General features: G+C 44.3%; 1 protein-coding gene across 1 annotated transcript; it reads right to left on the bottom strand.

The window, feature by feature from the left end:
• Window positions 1–2598: 2598 nt before the first annotated feature.
• LOC143806087 (uncharacterized) lies at window positions 2599–16436 on the bottom strand. The gene is made up of 8 exons (XM_077286026.1): window positions 16196–16436; window positions 13149–13254; window positions 5968–6165; window positions 5529–5637; window positions 5009–5098; window positions 4569–4655; window positions 4235–4318; window positions 2599–3613 (listed from the first exon to the last, which is right to left on the bottom strand). Exons 2-8 carry the CDS (start codon window positions 13209–13211, stop codon window positions 2925–2927), a joined length of 1320 nt encoding a protein of 439 aa, XP_077142141.1. The 5' UTR covers window positions 13212–13254; window positions 16196–16436; the 3' UTR covers window positions 2599–2924.
• Window positions 16437–17420: the final 984 nt, after the last annotated feature.

Below are 17420 nucleotides of genomic sequence, written 5' to 3'. Positions count from 1 at the left end.
CAATATAGCAGTCATGTCCAAATGATCACCACTAGTATAAACTAATTGCTATCATTGGCAGAATATTATACGGGTCAGAGCTGCCTTCAGATAAACCATAGTGTGGAAAGAATGTTGTGGCCTTCTGGAGCCACCACTAGGGGGAGCACATTCTTGGGGCTGTGATGTCACTGTGTGCCTGTAGGGGGGGGGCTGTGAGCTTTATAAATGATGGGATCTCCTTCCTTTCTGCACAGGTCCCAGTGTTGTGCAGGGTCGGACTGTTTCTGTATTGCATTTTTCTGTGGTTTGTAAGGCTGCCTTATGTTAAGCAGGGGCGGGGTCTTGTAGGAGGAGGATTTGATCATTTGCATTTTTTTTTGTAATTCTATGAAATCTGTAAAATGGAAGTTGCTTTAAAATGTATTATTTTTTGTAAGACTCCGCTTAAGACTTTTTGTAAGTAAAAGGTCCAATATAATAAAAGTGAATCACTGGTCAGAAGTGAAGGGTTCGCCGTCTTTCTCTTGTGGTTCTTGTTGGGGCCGGGTCAGACATGGCCGCTCTTACGCAGAGGGCAGTGATTGACAGTCTGATAACCGCTCTGATCTCAGCTGTTTGTGATCAGTTTCCTAACGAAACATTAACACTAGGAAATTGGGACCTGGAAACCACAGTACCAGTATCATCCATATCCCTCACAGAATAAAACTGCTTTTGGTTCACTGATCAGTCTATGGCCAGGAACTCTCCCAATTCCTTTGCTCTATAACCTGCCACCGACTCTTTAGTGGGATGCTCCACTTCAGCATTCTGCCATAACTATATGTGCTGGAAGTTTATGCAACTTCTCAGCATTTAACGTGGCTGTCATTGTCCAATGGTTTACCTGTCCTGAACTGAAATCTGACTCTGGTCTGCTTCTATTCAGTTTAGCAAGAGAGTAGACAAATAAGCCCCACCCCACAACCTGTAGACTGACTAAGCCCCACCCCTGCTTCCTGTAGAGACTAAGCTCCACCCCCGCTTCCTGAAGAGAAAGCCCCACCCCTGCTTCCTGTAGAGACAAACCCCACCCCCACTTCCTGTAGAGACAAAGTCCCATCCCTGCTTCCTGTAGAGATTAAGCTCCACCCCCGCTTCCTGTACAGTCCATCCCCCACTTCCTGCAGAGACAAAGACCCATCCCCGCTAACTGTAGAGCTTAAGCTCCATCCCCGCTTCCTGTACAGACAGCCCCACCCCTGCTTCCTGTAGAGACTAAGCACCACCCCCGCTTCCTGTAAAGTCCAACCCCCATCTCCTGTAGACAAAGCCCCACCCCTGCTTCCTGTAAAGTCCAACCCCCACTTCCTGTAGACAGACTAAGCCCCACCCCTGCTTCCTTTAAAGTCCAACCCCCACTTCCTGTAGAGACCCACCCCTGCTTCCTGTAGAAATAAAGCCCCATCTCAGCTTCCTGTATCTGTCGCTGCAGCTAGAGATGGCGTACACTTGACAACAGGCAGTGGACCATAAGACTAAGCAGAGGAACATAGTGGTTGGGGTGTTGGAGGGATTTTCTGGGGTGAGGCAACATAAGTATTACATAGTGATTTGCCCATTAAGTATCCTGGACACTGCTTGTCATGGAAAGTGCAACACCAAGAAGGAAAAGTCGTGGATTTCACAGGATGGGGAGAGGTTAATGATCTGCAACTAAGGAACAAAATGGAAAAACATTTGCAAATCTCTAGATATATCCAGTCTGGAGAAGGAGAGACACGCAGGCATTTCCTGCCTCAGTTGTTGTCACCGAGGTCCTTAATGGTCGTCTGTGGTAGGTTCTGAGCTGAATGCACTTGGGCAAATCATCAAGATCCTCTGCTGGCAGCTCCTGTGTAATCCTGGCGTTACACTTCCTTCCTTGCGAGATTATGGCGCTCTCCGCCTTTAGTCAAGCTCTTTCCGCCTGCTACTTATCCTCGACGATACTGCTACTCCCGGGTACCGACCCCTGGCTATTCCTGACCACGCTACCTGCCCGTGCAGCCCCGAGTGGTTGCAATACCACTACTCCAACCCAGGTCAGTCCATAACAGTATGGCAATCTAGAAAAAAAATAATCTGAGAAATTATGCAAATATCCCTCTCCTTTCGGCTATGTTCCCACAGACTTAGACTTTTTTTTGGAGGCATTCAGAGAAACTGCCTTAGGAACATTTACTTTTTTGGAGCGTTATTAGATTCATAACATTTTTGGGAATCTCCCCCCCCACCCCCTAAAGATTTTTCTGAGCATTTTGATTGGACGATGCCAAGTATGGAGCAGATTCCATGAGTAGCCGCTCTGAAGACGGGATATGCAATTTTTTTCCCCTTCCCCACCAGCAGTTTTGCAAAACCTTAAGCAGAAACATAAAATGCTGAAAAGATGGAATTTCTGACCATCAAAGGGTTTTTACACTGGAAGTGATGAGTCTTCCAAGAGCTTTTACAGTTTTTGAGGTGGATCAACTCCAAAAACCTTCCATTTGCAGAGAACCTTGCATCACCAGATCATTGTTTCCTGCCTGTGATCTACCTACTTGGGTAACTGTTACCATTTACCCCACGTCCCCTCTCGATGATACAACACACGGCCATTTACCATTATTTTAATTTATTTTATATCTTTGGAACAGAAACAGTGATTAACACTGAAAAAAAAATCCAAAAGAAATCAAAACCCTTCTGAAAAACCATCACGTAATTGTTGATGCATCCCAGAACCTTGGCTACGTTGTGGCTTCTCCAGACCATTCAGCCAGTGGACCACCAGGCTTCTGGTAGAGAAGATACCATACTACTGTCTAGTCTACTCATCGCCAGCTCTTCAAGGACCTCCAAGCAGAGCCGTCATTACACAATTCCATATCGAGGCATCTCGTCCCCGCTCTCCCAAACGAGAAGCCACCGTCGGTCCGCTAGGAGTTGACATGGACTCTCCGTTTATGTTTGTTGAGAGCTGCGTTGTCCAGGAAACACTTCTCGCAATGGGGGCAGGCGAACGGCTTCTCTCCGGTGTGTGACATCTCGTGTCTCAGCATGGTGGCTTTACAGATAAACCCTCTCTCGCAATGTTTGCAGGTGTACGGCTTCTCCCCAGAATGCAATCGTTTGTGGACCACTAAGTTGGCGTTTTGGCAGTAACTCTTGCCGCACTCGTTGCACATGTAAGGTTTCTTCTCCGCGTGGATCCCAGAGTGCTTGACCACGCTTGATTGTCTAGTGAATCTTCTCCCGCAAACTGGACACGAGTACGGCTTCTCTTTGGTGTGGACTACCTTGTGGAGCACTAGATGGGAATGGTTCGTGAATTTCCGTCCACACTCCGCACAGGAGAACGGTCTCTCCCCGGTGTGGATCCGTAGGTGGGCTTCCACATGATTCCTGCAGGAAAACCTCTTTCCGCACGTAGGACATGGAAACGCCTTCTCCCCAAAGTGAAGTTTCAGGTGACGGCTGAGAGACGATTTGCTGGCGAATCTTTTCCTGCACAGTCCACACGGAGAAGTCTTCGCTCCTGACTTTGATTTTCGGCATCTTTTATCAGTGACTGTTAATTGGTAGATGATTTCTGATTTCACAGTCGGATCTTTGATGAAGTCATTATCTGGTAGAAAACCAAAAAAAGAGAGAAGAACGAACAGTTATTCTCCGCCACCATCTGAATAATTATTTCGGAATGAGGACAAAACGAGCCCTCTAGGTGGAAGGGACCCCATTATTCATTGTGGAGGACCCAGCGTGTCCATGCATTACACAAATGGCAAATTTACTTCATGTAATGCTTAAAGGGATTGTCCACAACTTTGATATTGCTGGTCTATCCTCAGGATAGGCCGTAGATATCAGATAGGTAGGGGCAGACACCCAACACTCCCACCGATCAGCAGGTATCAGCTCCTCCGGTGACTGAACAAGGTACGGAGTAGTGTTCTGGCCGTTCTCAGGATCTGGAGGTCAACTTCTATTGAAGTCAATGGAAGGTGGACTGAAGGATCAGAGAAAGGTCACGAGAGTGCATAGAGCTGTGGTGAGATGGCACCATACACCATATATATCCGGCCGGTGCTGCACACAGATTTTGACACCAGATGTTGGACCCCACCTAATCGGATTCCATATTTAAGTTTCCCCCGTGTGGTTGTAGGCAAAGTAAACAGAAGTGGCTGGTGGTGCAGGTCATCGGATAACTCCCATTTATATACCACCCCAGATACAGATATTTTACCTATTGCGGTCAGCCGAGCATTGTAGAGGTCATCAGGCTTCTCAGAGATGTGACTTATGACAGAAGACAGACATTGAGGAGAACCTAAAGGGTCAAAACAGCAATGGTTACGTACAAGGCGCTCGTCTGTCTGACAACCATCTATCTTTGCCCTAGAGGTGGCCATGGTCAGGCACCAAATCTCTCCAAGAATGATAGGATCAGGAAATTATAATCTAACGGCCCGGTCCTCAACTCTCCCAACATCCGCCATCAGGACGAGTCAGGAGACCCCCATACACATTAGATGCCAGCGCTGCTAATCATCTTAGGAGTACGACCCCCAATACTTTACCTGTTTGGATTCTGTCCGCTGCCTCATAGTCGCCATCTCCAGGCTCAGACTTCACATGACACGGGGGTAGACATGTCAGCTGGACTTCTAAAAATCAGAATGATGGAACATATCAGCGGAGCAGGTCTCCCCGGTCATAGATTTCCCTTCTAACTAAAGGGTAGAAAAAAAAAACAATTCAATACACCCATTGATGACTTCTTGAGGTCCACTGTTCACGTTCCTCACGCTTGGCCAGAAAGAAGTCTCTCGCTCTGGAGGATCCGTCCTGTATTATAGGCCATCCGTTAATATGAATGGGCACTTATGCATCAGGACGTCACAGGGCTCAGGAGATATCCAAGGCGCCCAGGACTTCAGCCACAAAAGTGAAGGCTGGCCAGATCAGGCGACTTTCTCCTCAGCTCTAATCTTCCCCCTCTCTTGCTCTTCAGCCTTACCCTCATATTCTCTGGTGTCCGGCTCCTCTTTAATATGACGCTGGGCTGAGACACTCTGCTCAATGTCCTGGTGGTTCATGGAAAGAAGTTCTGCAGGAGATGAAAGGGTAGTCTCAAAATCAAAACTCATCGCCCATTGATCAGAAAGTTTCTAGTCACGTATGGTGGCCTGGGACCTCAAGGGATTACTAGACCCTGTGGTGTCGGTGAATGTGCCCTCCGCTCCATTTACTCCCTAGGGGACTGACTGATAGCTAAGCGCTACAATCTCCATCAGTCCTATAGACAATGAATCCTTAGAAACCCCCGCAATCAGAAACGCATCAAGAATAGATGATCCGTTACAGATTTGGGACCATAAATTTTAACAGGCATTACTTAGTGACCATTTCTATACAGGTACATTGAGATGAAAAACTCCTTTAAGTAATATGTTCCTGATCAAGCCTTCTTAGAAGCTGGCCCCCGGCCTCCACACCCGCAGGCCCCCGGACCCCACACCCGCAGGCCCTCGGCCCACCTTTGGCTTCGCCCGGTCTCTTGTAGTCGTAATGTTCTCTGTGTCCTTCCAGATATTCCCATTCTTCCTTGGAGAAATATACCGCCACATCCTGACACTTTAAGGGCACCTGAAATGCAAGCAGTACGATGGGAACGGCTGTGAAGGGTTTTGCCCCGAGCGTACAGTACAAGTTATCTGTGATCGCTGAAGGTCTGATAGCTGGACTCCCATTGACGGAAAAAAAAAAAAAAAAAACCACACAAGGAGGCTTTCCAAGAGGAGCAAAGGTTGAGTGGTTGCTCCATTCATTCTTTACGAGACCGCCAAACAAGGGTCAGACCCCCAGCAACCGATAAGGAATAGATGGAAATATTTGGTTCTTTTAGAGAAGGAGGCGTCCATCTTTGGACAATCCTTTAAATGGCTTTTTAGAATCCTCTTGCCCCGATTTCCCCACCTCACATGTCAGCAGCCGGATCATCCGATTGGTCAGCTCCAGGATCTTCTTCCGATTTTGGTCCTCTATTCCTAGAAGGGTGAATGAGAGATCCGATGGTGTTGCCAAAGAGTCCAGGCCGTCGTCGTGAACGTCCGCCGTGCGAAGGCTGTAGACACAGTCATTTCCATCGACCTCTCTCTTCACAAGAATATAATCCTGGAGGGAGAGCGTGAGACACAGAACTACTGACCGACAATCTGTAGGGGGCACAACAAGTGGCCGGCGTTCATGGGAGACATGGATTTAGGATAGACATAGCAGGACGAAACCCGGCTGTGTACGGCACAGGGGATCGGATGATCGCAGCTCTAAGTCCCCAGAGGGGACTATTCAATAAGGTTAAAAAAAAAAAAAAAGTACCAATCATCCCAGTTTTGCTCCATTAAAAAATAATTTCACATTTGTTATCGCTGAATTCAGAATTGCCCGGTCTATCAAAATATAAAGTATCATTACCATCGCCCGACCCCAGATCATGAAAAATGGAGACGCTACTGGTCTCTGAAAATGGCAACAAAAGCAAAAATGTTTTTATCAAACACAATTTTGGATCTTTTTCACCTACACATATTTGATATCTGCAAGCTGACCAGAGAAATCATAATGCCGGGTCAGTTTTACCAGATAGTGAACATGGTAAATAAGAACCCAAAAATCAGTTGTGGGATTGCACTTATTTTTTGCAATTTAACCGTTTTTCAATGCACTTTATAATCAAACCAATGGTGCTGTTCAAAAGTACAACTCCTCCTGCAAAAAACAAGCCCTCACATGGCCATATTGACGGGAAAAAAAAAAAAAAAAGTTATAAGGCGTGCGGACGGCACTAGGCTGTGCTGATACAGACTTTTTCTTTAAATTAGCACCGGAATTCGTTTGGTCTCGTGTAGCAAGTGAATTCGCAGACATATGCGGGGGTGCTCAACATGAAATTGCGGTAAATGTCCATAAATGCTGAAAAGAAATGTGGCACTCACCCCAATGCGCTGCTGAGTTAATGTCCTTTATTCATCTTGAAATAAAACAAACGTCATACGGAGAGGCGGCTGGGGTCGGGAGACGGTGTGAGGAGGAAAGGAAAGGACGACGGCCGTTTCGCGCCGATGTGCTTCCACGGGTCCACGAGCACACAATTAAAAACGTCATATCCTTTATAGGAAACTATATGGACGCTGGTTCTCACAGGTGTGAACTTAAAAACACAAATAGAAATTATGTGCAACTAATAATATTGACAAGCATCACTAGTTTAACATGTTAAATAGCATACAACTATGGAAAACAAATATTAATATTAGTTTTATAAAAAGACTGACATGTCCAATTTGTCATTTAATCCTATGGGTCCCTGCGCGTTAGTTTCCAATATCCATCTTGCTTCACATTGCAAGAGGATTTTATTGCGGTCACCACCCTGTAAGGGACTTTTAACCATTTCTAAACCCGCAAAACGTAATATGTTCGGGTTAGCATTATGGTGGTCGCGTATATGCTTAATGAAGCGGGGGCACCCTTTACCAGAGGAAACGGAGATGTAATGCTCCTTGAATCTAGTAACCATCGGACGTATCGTCTTACCGATATAATAGAATAGACACGGGCATAAGATAACATAAACAACGTATTGGGTTTTACACGTGATCAATTGTTGAACATTATGGCTAACTGGACCTAAATGAATAGGATTTTCTAAATATCTTGGGTTACAAAATTTACAATTTCCACATCTGTGGTTCCCTGTTGGTTGGGCTCGTGTGAGCCAATTATTTACCGACGGGGGGAGTCTATTTTTAACAATTAGATCACCTAAGTTTCTCGTACGCTTATAGCCGAATCTTGGTCTATTTGTTACTAAAGCTGCCAACTCTGTCATTTTGTAGTATATGCCAATTTTTATTTATAGCTGCGTACACTTCTTTGTCCATTGGGCTGTGTGTAAAAGTAAAAGTAAATCTTTGTTGATCGCCTTCGTTATAGGAAGTTCGAGTTTTTTGTTTCCGAGTTTTCAATACCTCTCTCTGCGTAAGTTGCTCCACTCGACGTTCCGCTTGTTCCAGAATATTTGATGGATAATTTCTATTTAAAAAGTCAGATTTTAATTCTACTATTTGTTGTTTAAAGATTTTTTCATTGTTGTTTATTTTTCTATAGCGCACCATCTGGCTATAGGGCAAACTATTTTAGTGTGTTGTGGGTGCGCACTAGAGAAATGTAACAAGCTATTTGTTGCACTAGACTTTTTGTGTACTTTCGTGCTGAGTGTGCCATCTGTTATATCAAGTTTTACATCAAGAAATTCAAGTGTGTTGCCTCCAAAACAAGCTGTAAATTGCATATTCTCACTATTAATTATATTGAGATGGGCGACAAAAGAATCAAAATCGTTTTGGGAACCATCCCAAACGATGAAAATGTCATCTGCAAACCTCAAATATAAACGGATAAACTTCAAAAAAGGATTCGTAACGGAGGTGATATAATTTTCCTCAAAAACCGCTAAAAACAAATTCGCAAAAACGCAAGCGACGGGCGTACCCATCGCGGTTCCGGTGTGTTGCAGGAACCATTTTTCCCCAAATTTAAAGGCGTTGTGAGATAAGACAAAATGCAAACTTTCCGTAATGAATGTAATAAAGTTATGATCTTTGTTAGTATTAAAAAGAACAGTTCTGATCGCTTCAATGCCTTTATCCTGGGGTATTCTTGTATAGAGACTGACAACATCAATCGAAGTGAGGGCAAAAGTAGGTTGCCAGTCTATTGATTGTAGCGCTATGAGGAAAGCTCCTGAGTCTTTTACGAATGAGGGAATCTGAAGCAGCAGTGGTTTTAGCAACCAATCAAGAAATTGGGATAAGGGTTCTGTCAATGATCCAATGCCTGATATAATCGGGCGTCCGGGAGGATGCGAGGCATCTTTGTGTATTTTAGGCAAACTATACCAATGGGGTATGGATGGATGGAGAGGGAGAAGTTTCTCTGCCTTATTTTTTGATAGAGTGCCTTTTGCCACATATTTATTTAGTAAGCCTCTCAATTTCTCTTTATATTTCTCCGTTGGATTATGATCCAAGGGAATATAGGTGTTTTTGTCATTTAATTGGGACATGGCTTCATTGACATAATAACTTTTATTAAGTAGAACCAAATTTCCCCCCTTATCTGCTTTTCTAATGATCACATCTTCCCACTGCTGCATTTCCCTTAATGCCAACTCTTCTTTCTTGGATAAATTCTTTTTTGGTTTGCGGTATAACACGGCTTCAATATCCTTTATTACCAAGTCATGGAACAAATCAATCATATTGCCCGGAGATATGGGGGGCATAAAGGCGGAACTTATACCGCCTTTGAAAGGCTCAATATTAATGCTGCTATTACTGTCAGCTGCTGGGACATCAATTTCCTCTGATGATTTATCGAGGTTAGCGAGCAGCCATGCATCTTCTAGATCTTGAGGATTTAGTGGAGGAAAAGCTATGAAACCCAATGAGCCAATGGTAACCGGAGTGTCAGTTGCAACTAAACTTGGATTACTACTTTGGTTCTTAGTGTTAGAAAAATGTTTATGCAGGTGTAATTTTCTTGTAGCTCTGAAAAGATCAATTTTAAAGTTTGTTAAACTAAATTCATCTGGAACACAGAAATTCAGACCCAGAGAAAGCACTTTTTTCTGTTTAGGGGACAAGACTTTATTTGATAAATTAATTATTTGAAGTTCATTGTTCGTCACTTTCTCCAGGAGACTTGTTTGCGTTTCCTTTGCGGACTTTTTTCGACCCCCTCTCCGAGTCTTTTTTCTAAAGGGATGTTTGCCTCTATTGTTGAAGCTGTTGTAGGGGCTTCCTTCCTTAGATCTTCAACGCCGCTGGAATCAGAGTCCGTTACCCATCCATCTTTTTGTGACTTGCGTCTATTAAATTTTTTGGAGGGGTAATGTCTTTGAAAATTTCTTTTTTTATTTTTACTCCAAGTGAAAATTTGTCCCGTGGCGAAGTCGTTTTTATCTCTAAGAAATTTGTCCTTCTTTTGTTGTTTTGTTTCCATTTGGATTAGAACGAGTTTTTTCTCCAATTTTTTAAGAAAGAAATTATTCTGAATGTCAGTGATCCGTGATTTTAGTTCTTTGAGTTGGCATTAAGGGAAATGCAGCAGTGGGAAGATGTGATCATTAGAAAAGCAGATAAGGGGGAAAGTTTGGTTCTACTTAATAAAAGTTATTATGTCAATGAAGCCATGTCCCAATTAAATGACAAAAACACCTATATTCCCTTGGATCATAATCCAACGGAGAAATATAAAGAGAAATTGAGAGGCTTACTAAATAAATATGTGGCAAAAGGCACTCTATCAAAAAATAAGGCAGAGAAACTTCTCCCTCTCCATCCATCCATACCCCATTGGTATAGTTTGCCTAAAATACACAAAGATGCCTCGCATCCTCCCGGACGCCCGATTATATCAGGCATTGGATCATTGACAGAACCCTTATCCCAATTTCTTGATTGGTTGCTAAAACCACTGCTGCTTCAGATTCCCTCATTCGTAAAAGACTCAGGAGCTTTCCTCATAGCGCTACAATCAATAGACTGGCAACCTACTTTTGCCCTCACTTCGATTGATGTTGTCAGTCTCTATACAAGAATACCCCAAGATAAAGGCATTGAAGCGATCAGAACTGTTCTTTTTAATACTAACAAAGATCATAACTTTATTACATTCATTACGGAAAGTTTGCATTTTGTCTTATCTCACAACGCCTTTAAATTTGGGGAAAAATGGTTCCTGCAACACACCGGAACCGCGATGGGTACGCCCGTCGCTTGCGTTTTTGCGAATTTGTTTTTAGCGGTTTTTGAGGAAAATTATATCACCTCCGTTACGAATCCTTTTTTGAAGTTTATCCGTTTATATTTGAGGTTTGCAGATGACATTTTCATCGTTTGGGATGGTTCCCAAAACGATTTTGATTCTTTTGTCGCCCATCTCAATATAATTAATAGTGAGAATATGCAATTTACAGCTTGTTTTGGAGGCAACACACTTGAATTTCTTGATGTAAAACTTGATATAACAGATGGCACACTCAGCACGAAAGTACACAAAAAGTCTAGTGCAACAAATAGCTTGTTACATTTCTCTAGTGCGCACCCACAACACACTAAAATAGTTTGCCCTATAGCCAGATGGTGCGCTATAGAAAAATAAACAACAATGAAAAAATCTTTAAACAACAAATAGTAGAATTAAAATCTGACTTTTTAAATAGAAATTATCCATCAAATATTCTGGAACAAGCGGAACGTCGAGTGGAGCAACTTACGCAGAGAGAGGTATTGAAAACTCGGAAACAAAAAACTCGAACTTCCTATAACGAAGGCGATCAACAAAGATTTACTTTTACTTTTACACACAGCCCAATGGACAAAGAAGTGTACGCAGCTATAAATAAAAATTGGCATATACTACAAAATGACAGAGTTGGCAGCTTTAGTAACAAATAGACCAAGATTCGGCTATAAGCGTACGAGAAACTTAGGTGATCTAATTGTTAAAAATAGACTCCCCCCGTCGGTAAATAATTGGCTCACACGAGCCCAACCAACAGGGAACCACAGATGTGGAAATTGTAAATTTTGTAACCTAAGATATTTAGAAAATCCTATTCATTTAGGTCCAGTTAGCCATAATGTTCAACAATTGATCACGTGTAAAACCCAATACGTTGTTTATGTTATCTTATGCCCGTGTCTATTCTATTATATCGGTAAGACGATACGTCCGATGGTTACTAGATTCAAGGAGCATTACATCTCCGTTTCCTCTGGTAAAGGGTGCCCCCGCTTCATTAAGCATATACGTGACCACCATAATGCTAACCCGAACATATTACGGTTTGCGGGTTTAGAAATGGTTAAAAGTCCCTTACAGGGTGGTGACCGCAATAAAATCCTCTTGCAACGTGAAGCAAGATGGATATTGGAAACTAACGCGCAGGGACCCATAGGATTAAATGACAAATTGGACATGTCAGTCTTTTTATAAAACTAATATTAATATTTGTTTTCCATAGTTGTATGCTATTTAACATGTTAAACTAGTGATGCTTGTCAATATTATTAGTTGCACATAATTTCTATTTGTGTTTTTAAGTTCACACCTGTGAGAACCAGCGTCATATAGTTTCCTATAAAGGATATGACGTTTTTAATTGTGTGCTCGTGGACCCGTGGAAGCACATCGGCGCGAAACGGCCGTCGTCCTTTCCTTTCCTCCTCACACCGTCTCCCGACCCCAGCCGCCTCTCCGTATGACGTTTGTTTTATTTCAAGATGAATAAAGGACATTAACTCAGCAGCGCATTGGGGTGAGTGCCACATTTCTTTTCAGCATTTATGGAAAAATAAAAAAGTTATGACTCTTGGGAAGAAGGGGAGCGAAAAATGAAAAATCGCCAAGGGCGAAGGGGGTTAAGAGGTCCTTCTCCGCCGATTCTGTAACAGTTTTTCTTAGTCTCTGTTCCAATGTTATCACTCCCGGTAATAATTATGCAAATTTAGTGTTTAATTAACTTTATGTAAACCACAGTCAGCGAGCTCGCTCTGCCGGGAGCGTCAGTGACTCTTACCTTCCTTCTTCCGAGCTCTTCTCAGCTGATACGTGGCCTCGGAGAACAGCTGAGAAAATGTAAACTCTTCCAGCAGTGAGCTCACTAATGGTTTCTCAGTCATCTCACTCTGCGGTCACCGAGGGTTTCTCAGTCATCTCACTCTGCGGTCACCGAGGGTTTCTCAGTCATCTCACTCTGCGGTCACCGAGGGTTTCTCAGTCATCTCACTCTGCGGTCACCGAGGGTTTCTCAGTCATCTCACTCTGCGGTCACCGAGGGTTTCTCAGTCATCTCACTCTGCGGTCACCGAGGGTTTCTCAGTCATCTCACTCTGCGGTCACCGAGGGTTTCTCAGTCATCTCGCACTGCAGGCAGGTATATACAGGGCAGTACAGAAAGGTTTTTGATAAGATGCAAATGTTTTCTTTAAAAATAAATACATGAAATTAAGAATGAAAATATTAATCTCCCTCCCTCTCTCACACAGTCAGAGGGGCCGAGCGATTCCGGGATGGTAATGGCTCCTCACCTCTGTAGTCAGGAGGCAGATAATCTCCAGGGAGTGGTTCAGTATGGCCTCCGCCTTCTCCATCGTCTCCTCATACACATGGATCCGTCTTCAAGTGTTCACCGCCCTGGAAAGAGAAGAGGACGAGTGTAGCTGTAGACGAGGGTCCGTCGTGGGCAGGTACAGGCCAGGGGTCTCTCCTCATCCATCACACACACCCATTCAATGCTGCAGCCAATCACTGGCCACACATGATCATCACCACTGACTGGCAGCAGCGGTAACATGAACGGCGGATTTAGGTATAGAAGGAGGTGAGAGACAGACATTGGGGACTTCATACTACAGAAAATAATCCATAGGACAAGGATGATCGCTGGGACCACCATGATCCAGAGGTTCTCAGCTCCACTCAGGAGAAAGCTGAGACCAGCGCTCCGCTCTATAAGACCTCTGCCGCCAGCCTCCTGATAGAGAGAACGGAGCCCCGAGGATCGTCCGCAGCAACAAGGGATCTGCTGGAGATACAGGGCGGCTCAGCGCCTGGAACCCACTCAGGAGGAAAACATTTATCAGTTTCTTTTTATTTCTCTCTCATCCCTTTGTTTTTATTTTTGCGTCCCCAGAAACATACAAGGGCTTGGTGGGTTTTTTGGTGGAGGAGCTGTAGTTGTCACTGATAATGTACTGAAAAAAACAGGGAAAAATCCAAATAAGGGGAAATGGGGAAATAAGAAAAGACTAATTCACGGTATATAATACAATACTAATAAGAAATTGCTAAATATATAACAAAAGAACTATATACACTGCTCAAAAAAAATAAAGGGAACACTAAATTCCCACATCCTAGATATCACGGAATGAAATATTCCAGTTACAAATTTTTATTCCTTGCATAGTGGAATGTGTTGAGAACAATAAAACATAATTATCAATGTAAATCAAAATGAATATCCCACGGAGGTCTGGATTTGGAATGATGCTCAAAATCAAAGTGGAAAATCAAATTACAGGCTGATCCAACTTCAGTGGAAATGCCTCAAGACAAGGAAATGATGCTCAGTAGTGTGTGTGGCCTCCACGTGCCTGTATGACCTCCCTACAACGCCTGGGCATGCTCCTGATGAGGCGGCGGATGGTCTCCTGAGGGATCTCCTCCCAGACCTGGACTAAAGCATCCGCCAACTCCTGTACAGTCTGTGGTGCAATGTAAAGTTGGTGGATGGTGCGAGACGTGATGTCCCAGATGTGTTCAATCGTATTCAGGTCTGGGGAATGGGAGGGCCAGTCCATAGCTTCAATGCCTTCATCTTGCAGGAACTGCTGACACACTCCAGCCACATGAGGTCTGGCATTGTCCTGAATTATGAGGAACCCAGGGCCAACCACACCAGAATATGGTCTCACAAGGGGTCTGAGGATCTCATCTCGGTACCTAATGGCAGTCAGGCTACATCTGGCGAGCACATGGAGGGCTGTACAGCCCTCCAAAGAAATTCTACCCCACACCATTACTGACCCACTGCTAAACTGGTCATGCTGAAGGATGTTGCAGGCAGCAGATCGCTCTCCACGGCGTCTCCAGACTCTGTCACATCTGTCACATGTGCTCAGTGTGAACCTGCTTTCATCTGTGAAGAGCACAGGGCGCCAGTGGCGAATTTGCCAATCCTGGTGTTCTGTGGCAAATGCCAAGCGTCCTGCACAGTGTTGGGCTGTGAGCATAACCCCTATCTGTGGACGTCGGGCTCTTAGACCATCCTCATGGAGTCGGTTTGTAGCCATTTGTGCAGACACATGTACATTTGTGGCCTGCTGGAGGTCATTTTGCAGGGCTCTGACAGTGCTCCTCCTGTTCCTCCTTGCACAAAGGCTGAGGTAGCGGTCCTGCTGCTGGGTTGTTGCCCTCCTATGGCCCCCTCCACATCTCCTGGTGTACTAGCCTGTTTCCTGGTAGCGCCTCCAGCCTCTGGACACTAAGCTGACAGACACAGCAAACCTTGCCACAGCTCACATTGATGTGCCATCCTGGATGAGCTGCACTACCTGAGCCACTTGTGTGAGTTGTAGAGTCCGTCTCATGCTACCACAAGTGTGAAAGCACAACCAACATTCAAAAGTGACCAAAGCATCAGCCAGAAAGCATTGGTACTGAGATGTGGTCTGTGGTCCCCACCTGCAGAACCACTCCTTTATTGAGGGGGGCTTGATAATTGCCAATAATTTCCATCTGTGTCTATTCCATTTGCACCACAGCATGTGAAATTGATTGTCAAACAGTGTTGCTTCCTAAGTGGACAGTTTGATTTCACAGAAGTTTGATTTACTCTGAGTTATATTCTGTTGTTTAAGTGATAAGTGTTCCCTTTATTTTTTTTGAGCTGTGGATTACTATTTTCTTAAATCACCTTATTTGGAACTTTTCTACCCCCCCCCCCCAAAAAAAAAAAAATTAAATAAATAAAGAATGAAGCCCCAATTCCACCATTTATTTCTTTTGTTAGCCGGAATTTGCTCCCGCTGTTGGACCCATCATCACGATCCTACGGCCACTCTGGACATGGATATATGTATTTTTCCCGTTTACTAAGAGTGTGATCTCACTGACTAATCTTGCAGCGCGCCGTGTCCAAAGCTGCTGACCCGCAGGGAAATCCACACATATGTATGAAGGAGGAAGGAACAGAGGAGCCGCCGCCTATACATATTTTTGTGGATATTTTATTATTATTTTAGTGGTAAAGTAGTAAGTGCGCTTCTCCCCCATACAGATGTCACACTGTAACTCTCCATGTAAAAAACAAAAAATATAAATAAAATAAGTACACCCCATACACATATGCAAATTTGAAAGCGAGACCTTGCGAGTAGCAACCAATCAGCACCCTGACTCCGGTTGCTACGGGCAACAAGCCTATTTCTCAGCTCTCCCCATAGAGGAGGCGCACAGGAGCAGACACCAGGAGCATCAGTCCGTGTCGCCCCCGGATATAACACCACCATCGCGCCCTCCGGTCTCCGCTCACAATAATAAACACTTCCCAGCCCAAGCACAAAGCTCCTACCTTCTCCGACCATGTGAGTGGGCGGGCTTACCGACTCTCACACTCCTATTGGCTCTTTATTTATCGCTTCCGAAAAGCTTTCTGGGACTAGTTGTCGTTTCCTGATAATCCAACGTGCAATCACGTCCTCTCCTAAAATACAACTCCCGAAATTCACTGCGGGACGTCGGCGCCTTTCATTTCCGTCCCTTTATATAAACATGGGATATGTAGTTCCGCGCTGCGCACCGAGTATTAGGCTGTAGCGAGAGCTGGACTACAATTCCCGGCGTTCTAAGCGGCTTCTTAGCTTTGATTGGCTGTTTTCTTCCGCCCAGTGCGAGTCGGGCCGTGAAGTTCTACGTCACTTATTGAACGCTTGATTGTAGCGGTGGCTGAACTACAATTCCCAAGATTCCACAGTGGCAGTAGAGCTTTGAGTGGCTGCCTGTCGGGATAAGTAGCTCCGCGGCGGCGATAGACTCCCAGCATTGGCGCTAACAGCTGTCCAGATCCTCTCCGGTTTCAGGACTTCTGCTTGCTGTCAGTGACTGGAAAGTTTTGCACACCCCCAGTGGCTAAAAACATGGCCTGAAAAACAACACATGTAACTAAGGGGCATTAGAGGGGTTGTCCACCCTTTATTAATGGGCCCAGAATAGTAAAAAAAATCCAAACCAAAACTACCGGCGCGGCGTAGATTCTCTATTAAAAGAGAATGCTGTGTGACCACTGCAGCTGGTGATTGGCTGCAGCAGTCACGTGACGGGCAGGGACACCGTCTGAAAGCAAGGTATACCTATTGATTTATGTGGCTGTTAATGAATAGCAGACAAGCCCTTTAAGCTTAAAGGGAATGTGCTCCTTTGGAGGACACGTTTTATTTTTTTTTGCTTACATTTATTGTATTTGGGGCTAAAAACCATTTTTCCAATTGGCTTCCATTAAACCTTTTGTGCGGTTTGGCTTTTACAGGCTCTTTGTTTCCCGCACGTTCAACTTTGGCCATAAATCAGTGGAGAGAAGCTCAGAAAAAAGACGGATATAACGCTTCCAACCAGCGCGCTCGCTGGTGGATGATCAGTTAACTCATCCTGCAGCCGACAAAGAGGCCGAGGAAGGAAAACGGGGCAGTATTTTTAATGAAACCCAAATGCAAAATTACTTTTTAGGCCAAAATGCACAGAATTAAGTAAACAAAAAAAACTGTCCCCAAAAGTGAACTTTTAGAATCGACAATTCCTTT

The sequence above is a fragment of the Ranitomeya variabilis genome, chromosome 2 (assembly GCF_051348905.1).
Source record: "Ranitomeya variabilis isolate aRanVar5 chromosome 2, aRanVar5.hap1, whole genome shotgun sequence".
Classification (NCBI taxonomy): Eukaryota; Metazoa; Chordata; class Amphibia; order Anura; family Dendrobatidae; genus Ranitomeya; species Ranitomeya variabilis.
Note: the sequence above shows the minus strand (reverse complement) of the source record. Positions and strands in the feature narration are given on the sequence as shown.

Bases quoted from the DNA above. Each gene is read 5' to 3' on its own strand.
- LOC143806087 (XM_077286026.1), bottom strand. From the start codon at position 13,211: ATGGAGAAGGCGGAGGCCATACTGAACCACTCCCTGGAGATTATCTGC. The intron at 5,638-5,967 runs GTGGGGAAATCG...CTTGCATTTCAG, and splicing joins TCCGGCTGCTGACATGTGAG to GTGCCCTTAAAGTGTCAGGA. The intron at 4,319-4,568 runs GTAAAGTATTGG...TTGACCCTTTAG, and splicing joins AGCGGACAGAATCCAAACAG to GTTCTCCTCAATGTCTGTCT.